The sequence below is a fragment of the Heptranchias perlo genome, chromosome 1 (genome assembly GCF_035084215.1).
Source record: "Heptranchias perlo isolate sHepPer1 chromosome 1, sHepPer1.hap1, whole genome shotgun sequence".
Taxonomy (NCBI): domain Eukaryota; kingdom Metazoa; phylum Chordata; class Chondrichthyes; order Hexanchiformes; family Hexanchidae; genus Heptranchias; species Heptranchias perlo.
Genome location: NC_090325.1, coordinates 75,960,493 through 75,979,357, shown reverse-complemented (window position 1 = coordinate 75,979,357; position 18,865 = coordinate 75,960,493). Strand labels below are relative to the sequence as shown.

Here is an 18,865-nt window from a genome sequence, read left to right as displayed (position 1 = left end):
GAAGGAGAATAAATATTAAAACTATAAACAAAATGGTGTTTCTCTACACGGTACAGCACTGGAAAATTATTTAGGACTATCAGGTGACAAGTCGTTGAAGTCATATGTGCGCAATTGGTAAATAAGGTCTTGGATTGTATAGCATGTGGAACAGAACACGAATTGTAGGAGTCTATATATGGCATTGATTTGTCCCCATCTGGAATTGTTTGCAGTTCAGGCTGCTGTATTACAGGAAGGACATCATGGCACTGGAAAAGGTGCAGCAAAGTGCCACCCGTCTGAGAAGTATCATTACATGCTTAAGCTACAAGGACAGAAGCTGAGTTTGTTTACTCTGAAGAGAAGACTGAAAAGACATCATATTGAAGATGCCTTGGTCAGGTCCCATTTGGAGTACTGCATTCAGTTTTGGGCAGCACACCTCATTAAGGATGTATTGGCCTTCGAGGTGGTATAGCACAGATTTACCAGCATGATACCAGGATTTAAAAGGTTAAATTATGAGGTCAGGTTGCAAAAATTTGGCTTGTATTCCCTCGGGTTTAGAAGATTGAGGTGTGATGTAATTGAGGTGTTTAAATGATAAAAGGATTCAATAAGGTAAATACAGAGAAACTATTTCCTCTGGTGGGTGAATCCAGAACAAGGGGCACAATCTTAAAATTAGATCTAGGCCATTCAGGAGTGAAATCAGGAAATACTTATTTCACACAAAAAAGTGGAAATCTGTAATTCTCTTCCCCAAAACGCTGTGGATGAGTTGAATTTTTCAAGACTGAGATCCATAGATTTTTGTTTGGTAAGGGTATCCAGGGATACGGATCAAAGACTGATAAAATGTAGTTGAGGTACAGATCAGTGATGATCTAATTGAATGGTGGAACAGGCATGTAGGGCTGAATGGCCTATTCCTGTTTCTATGTTTGCTATGAAATAGTCAACATTCTCAAGGGTGTTGACAAATTGAATCCTGAGATTGTTTACCACTACTTTTTATTAATAAGTATCACTTGAAAAAAATAAAAATTCTGTTTGATACAAAAGGAACCAGTAAATTAAGGAGCTATCATGTATGTATATTTAAAAATGTTGAAAAATTAGTAGGAAGGTCTACGAAATTTGTTTGCCATTTTATTCAAATTATGTCATAACTACAATAGTACCACACTATACTTTTATGTCAGTTTCCAATTTGTGTAGTTATTTTTTTTTTATCTCCTCGACTAAGCATACTGGGGGGGTTTTTTTCCAGTTGCAAAGTTAAATAAAAATTATTTGCCAGACTGTCACTGCAGAACAATTTCAGTTGAGCAAACTGCTTTTAACTTTACAGTCTGCATCAAATGTCCACTCGAGTTCCAGCTGAGAACTGACCTGCGACCCGGAAGTAGAAATCGACGGGGTGAAAACCCGCTGCCTGGGCGGAGCGATCGTGTTTGTTGTGCCCGGCGAGTCCGTCATTTCCGGTTCCATCGCTATGGTTTCAGTAACGGCTCCGTTGCACATTCGGGAGGGTTTTTTTTAGTGTTTCGCGGGAGAGCGTCGGAAAGCCCGCGAGACAGGATTCCGTTACTGAGCCGGCTCCACCGCCAGTCGTAGCACCACCGCCACCACCGAGATCTTTATGGCTTAAGTGCAGCGAGCGGCTTCCCCGAAAAGGTGAGGGTCATTTTTAAAAAAAAAACTTGGTGCGTAACTCTGCTTCCCCAACCCGAGTGAGCGGTGGGCCCGGGTCGGGCCCTGGGCCGGGAGGGTCGTCCAGGCGGTGGTCGGATCCTTGTTTGATGGCCATCGGAGCTCTGCTCCGGCTCCAGCAGCCGGGGAGAGAGGGTTTGTGGAGTTGTACAGGTGCCGAGTTGCGGCGGTTCGTCAGTTGTTTGAAACACTTTGTAAACAGTATCTCCAGGCGGACGATCTGGTCGTTGCCGATCGCTTTCCCTGACTGTTTATTGCTCAGTTTCTCCCACCCGTTGCTAGGTTACGGACCCACGGGGGCCGGGCCATTCTTCCAGTATGAGCCCAGGCACCGAATGTGGCGATTTCACCCCCTCCCACAGTCCAGACACATTTCAAATTTAGAAAAGGGAATTGGATCTCTACTTAAAAAGGAAAAAAAAAATCAGGGCTATGGGGAAAGAGCAGAGGAATGGACTAATTGGTAGCTTTCAGAGAACTGGCACGATGGGCCGAATGGTGGCCTCCTGTGCTGCTTAATTCTATGATTGAGGCCAAATGTGGCGTCTCCCACCTGAAGCTTCCCTCTCCCTTCCAAGGATGATGTTGACAAACTCAGCTCAGAGCTGAATGTAACCCAGCACTTGTTCGATCTGAGTTGCTCAGTGCTGTCTGTGTTATGAAGTGGAGATGCCGTGATGGACTGGGGTGGACAAATGTAAGGAATCTTACAACACCAGGTTATCGTCCAACAGTTTTATTTGAAAATCACAAGCTTTCGGAGATTATCTCCTTCGTCAGGTGAGTGACGAAGGAGATAATCTCCAAAAGCTTGTGATTTTCAAATAAACCTGATCGACTATAACCTGGTGTTGTAAGATTCCTTACATCTGTCTGTGTTACTCAGTGACCACCTCAAGAGTACCTTGCGGTGGGGGGCATTTTGTTTAATGATTGGCAGTTAGCCTTTAAAAAAAAGTTTTCATAGATCACTTCAGAGCAGCTTGTTTCAGGAAATAGTGAAAATGTAAACCTGAAAAGGAATGATCCTAATTGGCACAGATGTGGTGATTAGTGGGGCCTGAGATGGATCATGAATGCGGCCACTGATGCATGTGAATGAACAACCTTTTTCATATGAGATTCTGTAATTTTTGTCCTGGTTTTAAAGATTGAATTCCACAATTCTGCCTATTTTTCTGTGAAAATTATAAATCAGTTCCAGCAGGAAAACAGACAAACTGTGAAGGATGAGAAATGCTGATGTTATTTGGAAGCTTGTGATTTTGTTTTTGTTTTTTGATCAGTCAAACCTGGCAATTGAGTTGCTTCTGCTTAATTAGTTGTAATTTCTTTTTCTACCACTGATTGCCAACTATTTTGTATTGGGATCCCTGCATGAAAAGATTATGTTTGATGAAAGTATAATAGAGAGAGCTTGCATTTATATAGCACTTTTCACATTTTACAGCCAATGAAGCACTTTTGAAATGTCGTCACTGTTGTAATGTAAGCAACATGGCAGCCAAACAACAATGCGATAAATGACCAAATATATTTTTAGTGATGTTGGTTGAGGGATAAATGTTGGCCAGGACACCTGGAGAATTCCCTTGCTCTTCTTTGTATAGTGCCTTGTGATATTTTACATCGGTCTGAGGGCAGATGGGTTCTCGGTTTAACAATTCAGCAAGACAGCACCTCTGACAGAGCAACACTCCCTCATTACTCCACTGGAGTGTCAGCCTAGATTTTGTGCTCAAGTCTTTGGAGTGGGACTAGAACCCATAACCTTCTGACTCAGTGCTGTCAAGGCTGAGACCTATAGAGAGAGGACAATGAATTGTGAACTATATTGTAGGACATTTTTGGTAGGATGTCTTCAGTTAAATGTTAAAATAGACAGTATGGTCTTAAAATATTGTGCAAAAAAAATCTCACTCTCTCATCTCTAGTAATTAAAGATGGCAACTGGCGGTGCTGCTTTGTTTGAGGAAAGTGTTGAAGATCAGGACTTGCCCAACTGTGCTGTGAACAATGGAAGTCTTGACGATCAGCTTAATAACCGGGTAAGAGAGAATTATTCCATTTGGGTTAAGGTGCTGAGAACGTGGGTAACTAACCAATGAAACTTTAGTGTAGTATAGTAGGAGCTCTACCAAGTTGGAAACTTTTTTCTTGGGTGTGAAACTCATGCTGATACGCCTGAAGAGATGCAAATCTGTAAAGACTCAAAAGTAAGATAATTTCCTTTTAGAATAATCACTTTGTTTATTCCCATATTTTGTTTCCTTGTGATATTAAAACCCTGGCAAAACCTTGTTGAGGGACATATGGTGAGGAGGCATGGGTATGATTGATACCCTACAAATAAGCTAAAAATCATATTCCTTGGCACTTCATTGTATATTTTGTTCCAGTGGAGAGTGGACTGTTTCCAGTGACATTTATGTTGCCGTAAATATTTCATGGCAATGATGTTACATAGGAACAGGAGTAGGCCATTCAGCTCCTCGAGCCTGTTCCAACATTCAGTGAGATCATGGCTGATCTGTATCTTAATTCCTTTCACCCGCCTTGGCTCCGTATCTCTTAAGGCTAGCAAAAACCTATTGATCTCAGATTTAAAATTATTAATTGAGACATAACCTTAAAATCAGAGCCAGGCCATTCAGGAGAGAAGTTAGGAATCACTTCATCATGCAAAGGGTGGAAGAAGTGTGGCACTCTCCCCCACAAAAAGCAGTAGGTGAATTGTTTCCTAACTTTTCGTCTGAATGGCCTGGCTCTGATTTTAAGGTTATGTCCCCTTGTCCTAGACTCCCTCCCATCAGTGGAAAATTTTTCTCTCTATCCACCCTATCAATTCCTTTCGAAATCCTAAAATCTCAATCAAATCACCCCTCAACCTTCTATATTCCAAGGAATACAAGCCTAGTTTATGTAATCTCTCCTCATAATCTAACCCTTGGAGCCCTGGTAACATTCTAGTGAATCTGTGCTGTACGTCCTTTCTCAGGTGCAGTGCCCAGAACTGTACACTACTCCAGATGTGGCCTAACCAGGGCTTTGTATAGCTGTAGCAAAACTTCCTCCTTTTTATATTCTAGCCCTCTAGTTATAAAGGCTAACATTCTATTAGCCTTTTTGATTTTGTTTTTTTACCTGACTACTACATTTTAGTGATCTGTGTACATGGACCTCTAAATCGCTTTGAACCTCCATTGTTCCTTGCTTTTCACCATTTAAAAAAAATACTTAGATCTATCCTCTTTGGTTCAAAATTGATGATCTCACTTACCTGCGGTGAAATCCATCTGCTACAGTTTTGCCTGCTCATTTAATCTATCAATGTCTCTTTGTAATTTTATGCTCCCGTCTACACTACTTACTATGCCACCAATCTTTGTGTCATCGGCAAACTTGGATTATATGGCTCTATTGTGTTATCTAAATCATTAATAAAAATAGAGAATAGTTGAGGCCCCACGCTTGTGGGACACCAGTAGTTACTTCCTTCTAATTCGAGTACATATCCATTGTTTTTTTTATTCGTTCATAGGATGTGGGTGTCGCTGGCAAGGCCAGCATTTATTGCCCATCCCTAATTGCCCTTGAGAAGGAGGTGTTGAGCTGCCTTCTTGAACTGCTGCAGCCCGTGTGGTGCAGGTTCTCTCACAGTGCTGTTAGGGAGTTCCAGGATTTTGATCCAGCGATGATGAAGGAATGGCGATATATTTCCAAGTTGGGATGGTGTGTGACTTGGAGGGGAACGTGCACGTGCCTGCTGCCCTTGTCCTTCTAGGTGGTAGAGGTCGTGGGTTTGGGAGGTGTTGTCGAAGAAGTCTTGGCGAGTTGCTGCAGTGCATCCTGTGGATGGTACACACTGCCACCACGGTGCGCCGGTGGTGGAAGGGAGTGAATGTTTAGGGTGGTGGATGGGGTGCCAATCAAGCGGGCTGCTTTGTCTTGGATGGTGTTGAGCTTCTTGAGTGTTGTTGGAGCTGCACTCATCCAAGCAAGTGGAGAGTATTCCATCACACTCCTGACTTGTGCCTTGTAGATGTTGGAAAGGCTTTGGGGAGTCAGGAGGTGAGTCACTCGCCGCAGAATACCCCTAACCCTAATGTTCTTGTAGCCACAGTATTTATGTGGCTGGTCCAGTTAAATTTCTGGTCAATGGTGACCCCCAGGATGTTGACAGTGGGGGATTCGGCAATGGTAATGCTGTTGAATGTGAAGGGGATGTGGTTAGACTCTCTCTTTTTGGAGATGATCATTGCCTGGCACTTGTCTGGCGCGAATGTTACATGCCACTTATGACCCCAAGCCTGGATGTTGTCCAGGTCTTGCTGCATGCGGGCACAGACTGCTTCATTATCTGAGGGGTTGCAAATGGAACTGAACACTGTGCAATCATCAGCGAACATCCCCATTTCTGACCTTATGATGGAGGGAAGGTCATTGATGAATCAGCTGAAGATTGTTGGGCCAAGGCACTGCCCTGAGGAACTCCTGCAGCAATGTCCTGGGGCTGAGATGATTGGCCTCCAACAACCACTAATATCTTCCTTTGTGCTCGGTATGACACCAGCCACTGGAGAGCTTCCCCCCTGATTCCCATTGACTTCAATTTTACTGCTTGGTGCCACACTCTGTCAAATGCAGCCTTGATGTCAAGGGCAGTTACTCTCACCTCACCTCTGGAATTCAGCTCTTTTGTCCATGTTTGGGCCAAAGCTATAATGAGGTCTGGAGCCGAGTGATCCTGTGGAACCCAAACTGAGCATCAGTGAGCAGGTTATTGGTGAGTTAGTGCCGCTTGAAAGCACTGTCGACGACACCTTCCATCACTTTGCTGATGATTGAGAGTAGACTGATGGGTCGGTAATTGGCCGGATTGGATTTGTCCTGTTTTTTGTGGACAGGACATACCTGGGCAATTTTCCACATTGTCGGGTAGATGCCAGTGTTGTAGCTGTACTGGAACAGTTTGGCTAGCAGCACGGCTAGTTCTGGAGCACAAGTCTTCAGCACGACAGCCGGGATGTTGTCGGGGCCCATCGCCTTTGCTGTATCCAGTGCACTCAGCCGTTTCTTGATATCACGTGGAGTGAATTGAATTGGCTGAAGACTGACTTCTGTGATGGTGGGGATAATGGGAGGAGACCGAGATGGATCATCTACTCGGCACTTCTGGCTGAAGATTGTTGCAAACGCTTCAGCCTTGTCTTTTGCACTCACGTGCTGGACTTCGCCATCGTTGAGGATGGGGATGTTTAGAGAGCCTCCTCCTCCTGTTAGTTGTTTAATTGTCCACCGTCATTGACGACTGGATGTGGCAGGACTGCATTGTCCCTACTTTCTATCTTCTACCGCCTAACCAATCTCCTAACCAGGCCAATAATTTGCCTTCAATTCCATCAGCTTTAATTTTAGCTGACAGTCTCTTATGTGGGACCTTATTGAATGCCTTCTGGAAGTCCATATAAACTACATCCATAGACATTCCCCTTTCTGTTACTTTAGTTACTTCCTCAAAAAATTCAATTAGGTTCGTTAGACATGATCTACCCTTTACAAATCCATGTTGGCTCTCTCTAATCAGCTCACATTTCTCTAAGTGCTCAGTCACACTTTCCTTAATTACAGATTCCAATAATTTCCCTGCAACAGATGTTTGCCGAACAGGTCTATAATTTCTTGTTTTCTGTCTATCACCTTTCTTAAATAATGGAGTTACATTTGCAATTTTGCAATCTAAAGGGACAATTCCTGAATTGAGAGCGTTTTGGAAGATTATGGCTAAAGCATCAGCAATTTTCTCACCTACTTCCTTTAAAACCCTGGGGTGGAAACCATCAGGTCCTGGGGATTTGTCACTCTTTAGTGCCATTATTTTTTCTAATACTGTTGTCTTGCTTACATTAACTTAAATGAGTTCCAGTCCTTGATTCATTATTAATTTCCCTGGAATATCAAGTATATTATCCTCTTCTTCTACTGCGCAGACCGACACAAAGCAATTATTCAACAAGTCTGCCATTTCCTTATTTTCATTCACAATATTACCCACATCTGTATTTAAAGGGCCCGCATTACTCTTGGCTACCCTTTTTCTTCTAATATAATTGTAAAAACTTTTTGTGTTAATCTTGATATCCCTCGCAAGTTTCTTTTTCGTATTCCCTTTTTGCACCTCTTACTATCTTTTTTGTCTTCCTTTGTGTTCTTTACATCTCTTCCAGTTCCCTGGATTTGCACTATTCTTTGCACTTTTGCATGCTCTCTCCTTCAGTTTTACGTTATCTCTCACCTCTTTTGTCGACCATGACTGTTCTATTTGGCAAGGCAGTGCTCTTGCCCCTTAGGGGTATATACTGGTCCTGTATTAAGCTAAATTCTTTTTTGAACACCTCCCACTGTTGATCTGTAGTTTTACCTGATTTTGATCAGTTTGCTATTGCTGGTCTCTGTCTTATCCCGTTAGCCATACAAAATCTAGAATCTTGGTAACTGTTTCTGCTTTTCAAACCTGAGATTGAATCCGATCATATTATGATCACTGTTGGATAAATGTTCCCTTACTGTTAGATTATTAACTAAATCTGGCTCATTACTAAATCTAGTGTAGCCTGTCCTCTTTTTGGTTCTAGAACGTATTGCACCAGAAAACTATCTTGAATGTACTCAAGAAATTCACTACCTTTCTGACTTGAGCTTCTCTGCTCTTCCCAACCTGTATGAAAATTAAAGTCTCCCATTGAAGCAACTCTGCTTTTGCTACAGGCCTCTCTAATCTCTGAATTAATACATTAATTATGAAGAATTAATTTATATTGTGTGATTCCTCTTTCTCATTACATTTTGTTGAAGTAATGACCTACTGTACCAAACTCACTTTCATCACCATATTGTTCCTTTGTGTTGATGTGCTTTCCATTTACAAATCTAACAAGATAAATAAATGAGTTAATTAACTATGAGCTAATAAATAAATTTGACATAAATGACTAAATTAACAACTTTCTTAACAACTGGGCATTTTTGTAACTAGTGTCAATATAAGTTAAAACCATTTGTAAATAGTTGTAGCATGTGTTAGGGCATTGACCATATTGTTGCTGATGGTGAAATGGTAAGTCAATGGAGGTCTTTCCAATACCAACAGAAGTGGGACTGAGATCTGAGGTCAGTTTGTCCAGTGCATTTCTGGTGATGTAACATTGTAATTATAAGTAATGCACAACTGATAATTAAAGTTGTGTTGCTGAATATGACTTATTTTATTGATATAACTTACTACATTTTCAATGGAAATTAATTTTAATTGGTTGACTTTGCAACCCAAGAAGGTTTTTTCAAGTACTGGTGTGATTGTGATATCATTCTAATGGAAACCTTTAAATCGATTAATCTCTGTGGCTTTGCTCATTGTTCGTCACAGGATATAGTTTAGTATACATGTTCCACACAAAAAAAACGAGAGAGATCAGAGGTGGGAAGCAGACATGGCATGAAGAAAGAATTTTGTCAGATGTGCTGCAACAGTGAATTAGTGTTCTTTTTTTTAATTGGTTCCTGAAAAATATTTTTTTCAGATACATATCACAGCTACAAAATGCACTCATCCTCCCTTTCTTTGCACACGTGCCCCCCTTCTCCAGTCTCCGTGTGGCAGTAGCCCCCCCCCCCGCCCTGTCTCTGTGTGAGCGGCCCGTCTCTGTGCACGTGGCCCACCCCCCCTGCCTCTACGCGTGTGGCCTGCCGGCCTGCCCCCCCCCCGCCTCTGCGCACGCGGCCCGCCTCCCCCCCCCATCTCCGCCAGTGCACTCCCCCCACCCCCCCCATATCTCCGCACGGCCCCCCCTCTTCACAGTTGCACAGCCCCTTTTTCACCCACAATCCCCTCTCGCACCACCCCCCTCTCCACCACCTCCTCTTCCGCCTCCCCACCCCTCTTATACTTTCCCACCACTTTGCCCAGCTTCTTCTGGTTTTCCCTTGCGTATCTCTTCCTTTCTCCCCCTCTCCTCCTCCCCTCATTTTTACTTCCTCCTCCCCCCCTCTGTTTTTTAATGTTTTTGAGCCATCTGTTCTAAACCCGTTAGTCTTCTCACCCCTCAAAGCCTTTTAGTATAATTTAGCAACTATCTAATTCTCCTTTCATTTAATATATGGACTTTGCTTCAGCAATGGTTTGTGATAAATTGCACATTCTAAGACATTCCGTTTTTAAAAAAAAATCTTTTCTGATCTCTGTTAATTGTTTTTGTGGTTAGCAATATTTGTGCCTTGTTGTTACCATCTCGCTGACCAGTGGAAATAATCTAGCGCTATTTACCATTATCTTGGAAGACCTCTATCAGATCACTCCTTAACCATCTCAGCCCCAGTAAAAAAAAAGCCCTAACTTTGCAATCCTCTCTTCATAACTGTATTTCTTTGGCCCTGGTAAACTCTGTCAATCTATGTTGCGCTCTTTGCATTGCTTTTATATCTTTTCTATAATGGGATGCCCAAAACTGCACACGATACTCCAACCGCAGTCTAGGTAAGGTCTTGTGTAAATTCAAAATTACTATCTTTTTTTATCCCATGCCTCTAGATTCAAAACCAAGGATTCTTTCTGTTTGCCTTTTTATACTTGTACTGACTTGTGTATATGCAACCCTAACCCTAACCCTAATGTTCTTTTACTCTATTTAAAATCTTATAAGTTAGGTTTTTTTCTTTTTCCTATTATTTCCAAAATGTGTTACTTCACATATCTCCGTTGAACTGCACTTGACACTTGCTAGCCTATTTAGGTCCTCCTGCAATCTTTTACAATCATCATTACAATGTGCATGACTCCCCTGCCATCCAATTTGGTGTCATCAGCAAATTTCAACATTGTTCCCTCTATTCCTAATTTCAGATCATTTATGTATGAATAGTAATAACAGCAGCACCAACACAGGCTTTTGTGGCACTCACCACATCTTTCTTATCTTAGAAACTTTCCTTTACCTCCTACCTTTTGCTTTCTGCCATCAAATAATTTCTCTTTCCATTCCCCTTAATTCCATGGGCTGTTATCTTTGCATAGGTCTTTTACACAATTCCTTGACAAACACTTAGTTAAAACTTGTGTAGGCCACAGTCACTGTATTTTGTTCACCTATTGTGTTATTTTGAAGAAGAATTCTACAAGTTTGGTCACACATCCTGCCATCTAGAAATCCATACAAATTGATCCTATTCATCTTGTGTTTATTCTCATACTTTCATCACGTTTAGACTTAAGTAGTTTACTAGCGCTTACCACTCTTTGGGTAAAGAAGTTTCTCCTGAATTCCCTATTGGATTTATTAGTGACTTTCTTATGTTGATGACCTCTAGTTTTGGACTCCCTCACAAGTGGAAACATTTTCTCTACATCTACCCTATCAAACCCTATCAGGTCACCCCTCAGCCTTCTCTTTTCTAGAGAAAAGAGCCCCATCCTATTCAGCCTTTCCTGATATGTATATCCTCCTTCAGTTCTGGTATCATTCCTGTGAGTCTTTTTTGCACCTTCTCCAATGCCTTTATCTCTTTATAGTATGGAGACCAGAACTGTGCACAGTATAAGTGTGGTCTAACCAAGGTTCTACACCAGTTTAACATAATTTCTTTGCTTTAGAATTCTATCCGACTAGAAATGAACCCCAATGTTTGGTTTGCCTTTTTTATGGCCATATTAACCTGCGTCGCTATTTTTAGTGATTTGTGTATCTGTACCCCCAGATCCCTTTGCTCCTCTACCCCATTTAGACTCTTTATCATCCAAGCAATATGTGGCCTCCTTATTCTTCCTACCAAAATGCACCACCTCACTTCTATATTCAAATTCATTTGCCAATTAGATGCACGTGCTGCAAGTTTATTAATGTCTTATTGCATTTTAACACATTCTTTTGTTGTATTAACTACACCCCCCAATTTTGCATCATCTGCAAATTTTAAAGTTGTGCTTCTGATTCCCGAGTCCAAGTTGTTGATGTAAATTTTGAACAACAGTGGTCCCAGCATTGATCCCTGTGGAACACCACTTCCCACCTTTTGCAAGTCTGAGTAACTACCCTTAACCCCTACTCTCTCTTCTGTTTTGTAGCCAGCTTGCGATCCATTCTGCTACCTGTCCCCTGACTCCACATGCTCTAACCTTAGCCATGAGTGTACAATGCGGTATCTTATTGCAGGCCTTTTGAAAATCCAAATTTATTACATACAATGATAGAAAATTTACGGCACAGAAGGAGGCCATTTGGCCCCTCGTGTCTGCGCCGGCCGAGAAACGAGCCACCCAGCCTAATCCCACTTTCCTGCATTTGGTTCGTAGCCCTGCAGGTCATGGCTCTTCAGGTGCACATCCAGGTATTTTTTAAATGAGTTGAGGGTTTCTGCTTCTACCACCTTCTCAGGCAGTGAGTTTCAGACCCCCACCACCCTCTGGGTGAAAGAAAATTTTCCTCATTTCCCCTCTAATCCTTCTACCAATCACTTTAAATCTATGCCCCCTGATTATTGACCCCTCCGCTAAGGGAAATAGGTCCTTCCTATGCACTCTATCTAGGCCCCTCATAATTTTGTACACCTCAATCAAATTATCCCTCAGCCTCCTCTGTTCCAAGGAAAACAACCCCAGCTTGTCCAATCTGTCATCATAGCTAAAATTCTCCGGTCCTGGCAACATCCTCGTAAATCTCCTCTACCCTCTCTAGTGCAATTACATCTTTCCTGTAATGTGGTGACCAGGACTGTGCGCAGTACTCAAGCTGTGGCCTAACTAGTGTTTTATACAGTTCCAGCATAACATCCCTGCTTTTATGTTCTATGCCTCGGCTAATAAAGGAAAGCATTCCATATGCCTTCTTAACCACCTTATAGACCTGTCCTGCTACCTTCAAGGACCTGTGGACATGCACTCCAAGGTCCCTCACTTCTTCTACACCTCTCAGTATCCTCCCATTTATTGTGTATTCCCTTGCCTTGTTTGCTCTCCCCAAATGCATTACCTCACACTTGTCCGGATTGAACTCCATTTGCCACTTTTCTGCCCATCTGACCAGTCCATTAATATCTTCCTGGAGACTACAGCCTTCCTCCTCACTATCAACCACACGGCCTATCATTGTGTCATCCGCAAATTTCTTAATCATGCCCCCGACGTTTAAGTCCAAATCGTTAAGGTATACCACAAAAAGCAAAGGACGTAGTACCGAGCCCTGCGGCACCCCACTGGAAACAGCCTTGCAGTCGCAAAAACACCCGTTGACCATTACCCTTTGCTTCCTGCCACTGAGCCAATTTTGGATCCAATTTGCCACATTCCCTTGGATCCCATGGGCCTTTACTTTTTTAACCAGTCTGCCATGTGGGACCTTGTCAAAAGCCTTGCTAAAATCCATGTAGACTACATCAATTGCACTACCCTCATTGATCCTCCTCGTCACCGCCTTGAAAAATTCAGTCAAGTTCGTGAGACGCAACCTCCCCTTAACAAATCCGTGTTGACTGTCCTTGATTAGTTCCTGCCTTTCTAAGTGACAGTTTATCCTGTCCCTCAGAATTACATCTACTGCATTACCGTTGTCTACTCTTTCTGTTACTTCTTCAAAGAATTCAGTAAGGTTGGTTAAGCTTGACTTTCCCTTCTGAAATCTGTGCTGACTATTATATTTTTGTTTTCTTGATGTTTTTCTATTACATCTTTGGGTAAAGATTCCATTATTTTTCCTACCACCAACGTTAAGCGAACTGGTCTGTCGTTCCCTGGACTTGTTCTAATGTCTTTTTTAAACATTAGCCATCTGCCAGTCCTCTGGCACGACTCTCTTTTCTAATGATTTTTTAAAATGTATGTAATAGTGCCTCTGCTGTCTCTTTCCCTAACTTCGTTTAAAATGCACGGATGCGATCCATCGGACCAGGGGTTTTATCCTTTCTAATTTTGATTAGTTTATCAATTATCGCCCCCCCTTTCTATCTTAAATGTCTTCATACCTTTTTTTGATCTCCCCTTCATACCCACCTTGGTAGCCTCCCTGGTAAATACTATTCAATATTTCTGCCTTTTTGCTATCATTACCTGTGAGTTTATCCTGTGCATCCCTTATTCTGATTTTTCTTGTTTTATTTATGTGCCTGTAGAATACTTTACTATTTGTTTTTATATTCCTTGATAATTTAATGTTGTTGTTTCTCTTCACTTTCCTGATTGTTTTTTCGACATCCTTCCTAACCTCTTTGTTTATCCTTTTGTCATCCTCTCTTTTATTGTCTATGTACTTAGACTATGCTTTTTCTTTAGTTTCCATTTTACCCTTATCTCTCTATTCATCCATGGTGTTTCATTATTGGCTGGTTTGTTTTTGTTTTTTAGAGGAATATATTTCTCCTGAACTCTCTTGATCACCATTTTAAATATTTCCCACCGCTGTTCTTTCTCTTTGTCAAATTTTTATTCCAGTTTACCTGCCTTAGTTCCATTCTCATCCCCTCAAAATTAGTTTTTTTTCCAATCTATCACTTTGGTCTTTGTCTTACTTATGTCTTCCTCAATCATTATTTTCAACCTTATATTATGATCATTTCCTAAATGTTCCCCAACACTCACTTCTCTTATCTGCTCCGGTTCATTTCCCGTTACTAGATCCAGTGGTGATTCCTCTCTTGTTGGGCGTCTCACATATTGGGTAAGATAGGAGTCATGTACACATTGTAAAAACTCCATTCCCCTTCCCCCTTTCCCTACCTCTTCTTGCCAGTTTATTTGGGGGTTGAAATGTCCCATGATCATTTGATGTTTTTTACTCATTTCGTAGATTTGCCTACATATTCCTTCCTCCACTTCCCGTCCACTATTAGGTGGTCTTTAGAATATGCCTATTAACGTGATTGATCCCTTCTTATCCTTTGTCTCAATCCATATGGATTCTGTTTCTATCTTAATGTTACTTATGCCGCTTTTTTCTATTGCCATTATGTTGTCTCTAATTAGTACAGCTACTCCAGCCCCACCCTTCTTTCCCTATCCTTTCTGAATATGTTATATCTTGCAATATTTAACTGCCAGTCCTGTTCTTTATGTTGCCATGTTTCAGTTATCCTGACTATATCTGGCTTCTCGCTACGAATTGTTGCCTCCGGTTCTCCCGTTTTGTTTCGGTTGCTGTACACACAATTTAATTTGCTTTTAATTGGGCCCCTCACTTTATTTTTAAGGCATTTTGTACTGCTGTTCTATAACTGTATTTGTTCCGTGACCGTTTGTTACCCTTATTCCTTACCTTGGCCTGACCTTTACTCTCCTGTCTTATTTCTTTTATTTTCAGACTTCACCAGATCCCTCCCCTGTCTTACTAGTTTAAAGTTCTATTGACAGCCCTATTTATCCTTTCCGCTAGGCCACTGGTCCCATTCCGGTTCAGGTGGAGCCCGTCTCAGCGGTACAGCTCCTTCCTGTCCCAGTACTGGTGCCAGTGTGCCATAAAATGGAACGCCTCCTTCCCACACCAGTCTTTCAGTCACGCATACACCTTCTTGATCTCCCTATCCTTATGCCAATTAGCATGTGGTTCGGGAAGTAATTCCGAGATTACCACCCGTGTGGTCCTGTTTTTTAATTTAGTTCCTAACTTTTGATATTGCCTTAGCAGGAACTCCTCCCTTTTCTCCCGTGTCATTGGTCCCAACATGGACTACGACAACTGGATCTGCCCCCTCCCTTTCCAAGTTCCTCTCCAGTTGCTCCGAGATATCCTTTACCTTTGCACCAGTTAGGCAGCACACCCTTCTGGGGACTCGGTCGCGACTGCAGAGGACGCTATCTGTCCCCCTAATTATCGAATCCGGTATGACTACAACCTTTCTATTCCAATCTCCGCACCCCCACCCACCCTGCCCCCTTGGACTGCCTCCTGCTCTACACTACCATGGTTAGCATTCCGGCTGTCCACCCGCAGCCTGCATCAGTATCTTCACAGGTAGCAAGTACGTTGTACCTGCTAGACAGGACCAGTATCTGCAGGACCTCCTTCTCTGTCTCCCCTTGGTTCCTCTTACCTTGCTGCCTTACAGTCACATGTTCCCCTTCCTGTACTTTATTTGTCTATTTTAAATTTGAGAAACTTCTTTTAGGGCTATTTCTCTTCGTATAGGAACCTTTACTGATTGTTCTGTACCCACCTCTGTTGGTTCTGCAACGCCAATATTCTCCTCTTCTGTGAAAACTGAGGCAAAGTATTTATTTAATATCTCTACCATTCCCTCACTCAATCTTTCCTTCCTGAGATATAATTTTTAATATGATCGATGATTTGTTGCTTCACTATGTACAAACTAACATTGCAGTGTGTACTCTGTTGAAAAGGGAACATTGATCTGTTTCAGCTTTTCGACTGTCTTACGCTTTATAAAAACCGTTGTCTACTTTTTCATACACAAAATACCAAGTGCTTGCAACCATTTTGTGAATTTTTATTAATGTTTTGTGATGTACATGCTTAGTGTAAATACTAGTGGATCTCTTATTGCTCATAGGAAGTCAGGGCAAGTGAAGTTCTCTGAATGCATTCGTGATGCTGTAGGTAATGGGTACAGCAACTACTTGAGTTTCAATAAAATGCATCCCCTATGTATGAAATTCAATATTATAGATAGATTAATGGTCTTTATGTAACGTAAGCAGTTAAAAAGCCATTGTGTTGCAATAGGCATGGAACATATGTACTACTTTTCTTCGCAGGATTGGAGTCTTCAGTATAAGAAGGCTAACAGATCATCTGAGAAGAACAAGAAAAAGTTAAGTGCAGGAAGCGAGAGCCGACTTACAAATGACATCTCCCCTGAATCCTCCCCTGGGGTTGGGCGCAGAAGGACGAAACCCCCCAAGAGTTATCCTCCCACAAAGCATACGTCTCATTTCTCTGTTCCAGACTCTGCAGAGCTTGAGAGGCTGAAGCAGCGCATAAACTTCAGTGATTTAGATGAGGTAGGTAAATATGTTAAATTTTGCCTGAGATTTATTTTAGCAATCATTTTCATTAACCTTTTTTCAAAATATTAGGTAAACTGCATTTATCATAAGACCAGGTTACAAGCTTTCTAATGTACAGACATTGCTGTGCTTAAGTAAGGAAAGGTGCTGAGGGAAGGGAGGGGATGGGGAGAGTGCAGAGAGTGGTGCTTGAATACTGCAATTGTGATGCTGTTGTCAGTCTCCTGTTGCATTTTACCTTGCATGAGACCAGGCAAGCATATGGTTATGGTACTTGATAACATTTAATCCAGTACATTATTCCTGCTCTACTTTATTAAAAATTGTTTTTGTTTTAGCTGGAAAGTAGAGACGTGCCATTCTAAACCCTCTCGAGCTGTAGAGGCCACTGAGTTGATATTACCAAATGGAAATCCAATAGGTCAATATCTTTTTCCAGCCATATGTGCTCATCAGAAGGTATCTGAAACAGGCTGGGAACTGCTGTGTATTTGGCTGATGTTTGAACAACTTGGTTCACACTTTTCACGGCATCCAGAGTTCGAAGGATTGCCTTTTGTATTTTTATAATAGTATATTTTATGAATTTGTGATCCTAGCAGAGCTTTGTATACCAGAAGTACCTATTGGGAAATTGGGTCTGGAGGTCAAAGGGGCTTAAAGGAATTTCATTAAATGTACAGAAAGCTTTGCGAGGTATACTGACCTCAGCATCACGATACCTGATATGCACTGCCGACATGAAGCTCTGCGAGGAGCGCGACACTTTTGAAAATTTCCAAGATGAATTTTAGAATCTCGCCAGTGAACAAAATATAGTTTCTGTACATTTGCTGACTGTGGTCTTGTATATTGTTGCCAGCACTGCAGTCCAAATGTAAATTGTGGTTTGGAGGAGAAGAAACTGAAATCCCAAATGTCATTTACAAACAGGAGCTAATTGGAGGAGGGAAGCCTGTGCTTTTGTAAACTTGCCACTAGAACTGTAGAATGCCAGATGCCTGTTTGTTCTTGAGATCTTATTTTTACAAGACTGCTAGGACAAAAATAAAATATTAAAATGTATGTTAGATTTTAGTGTTATTAATTGGAGAGTTAACAGGACTGTACAGGCTGTATTTTGTTGGGGTTAATTCAGTGTTCAGTTAATTGTGCACTTCACCAGGAAGTTGAATAATTGTAACTGAAAACTTGATTATTCACACCTGATGATCAAAATAATGGTTTGTTGTGTCTAAATGAAAAGACCAGAGTACAGTAATACATTAAAATATTGCTCTTTTCCATTAAACATTGCGATGTTTGTTGGTTAGCGGAGCATTGGGAGTGATTCTCATGGCAGAGCCACAGCTGCTAACAACCAACGTCCGCCTGTTGAAAATAGGAAGCCGTTCAACTTTCTCCAGCAGCAAATCAACAGCAACAAAAGCAAGGAACCTGACTTAAATCCACAAAGGAGAGAAACAAAGCTGTCTACTCCAAGGGTGGATTTGTTTGCCTCCATAAGCAAAGATTCATTGCAAAGTGATCAGGTCTCGCTTGGAGATGACCGAGGCGAATCTGAAATAGAGAGTAGTCAGGTAAGATACATATATTTCAAGTTTTATTATTTTGATGGTTAATGAAATAAACCAACCAACACTTATTGGTTTAGAGGGAGGAAAAAGGGATTGAAAAGTAATTTAGTATTTGAGGACAAATTCCATAGGTATTAAGTCTTAACTAGCTGGCCTGTTGAAAATTGGGTGAGTTAGTGATATGAGTAGACGAACCCTTAATGGACATGCACAACATTCCTCTGTCCACTGTCTCAATTAACCCATTTCATATGAATATCTCAACAGAGGTTTCTGGACTCAGTTTGACAAAGTGAAACATAAATTTAACCTTCTGAAACTTTTATTTATAAATAGATGCTGGGTAATAGAAAATTATTGAGCTGTAATTGTGTATGCCGGTCATGTATTTACCCTAACTGTGAATGTTGCTGGTTTCCTTCAGCCATATATGCCTTCAAGTTACTGCTGTCCATATTAGAGGGCAAACGGGTAACCTGTTTCTAAGACATTCCTCTCTCTGGTATTTGAGCATAGGGGTTAACTCGTTTGTTTTAGTAGTTTGGTGCCTCAATTAATATATTGAGATGGGAATGGGTTATGAATG

The 18,865-nt window shown here is 41.5% G+C and overlaps 1 protein-coding gene across 6 annotated transcripts in view; it reads left to right on the top strand.

Moving 5' to 3' along the window:
- The first annotated feature begins 1,466 nt into the window (after window positions 1–1,466).
- pcm1 (pericentriolar material 1) overlaps window positions 1,467–18,865 on the top strand; it is a 155,571-nt gene continuing 138,172 nt past the window's right edge. For 4 of the 6 annotated variants that reach the window (XM_067986870.1, XM_067986848.1, XM_067986856.1 and 1 more), the window contains exons 1-4: window positions 1,467–1,662; window positions 3,633–3,746; window positions 16,451–16,696; window positions 18,016–18,282. In XM_067986870.1, coding sequence (XP_067842971.1) covers window positions 3,642–3,746; window positions 16,451–16,696; window positions 18,016–18,282 — 618 coding nt within the window. In that variant the 5' untranslated portion in view covers window positions 1,467–1,662; window positions 3,633–3,641. The remainder of the gene's footprint in view (window positions 1,663–3,632; window positions 3,747–16,450; window positions 16,697–18,015; window positions 18,283–18,865) is intronic. The other 2 variants (XM_067986867.1, XM_067986862.1) reach the window with 1 other exon arrangement.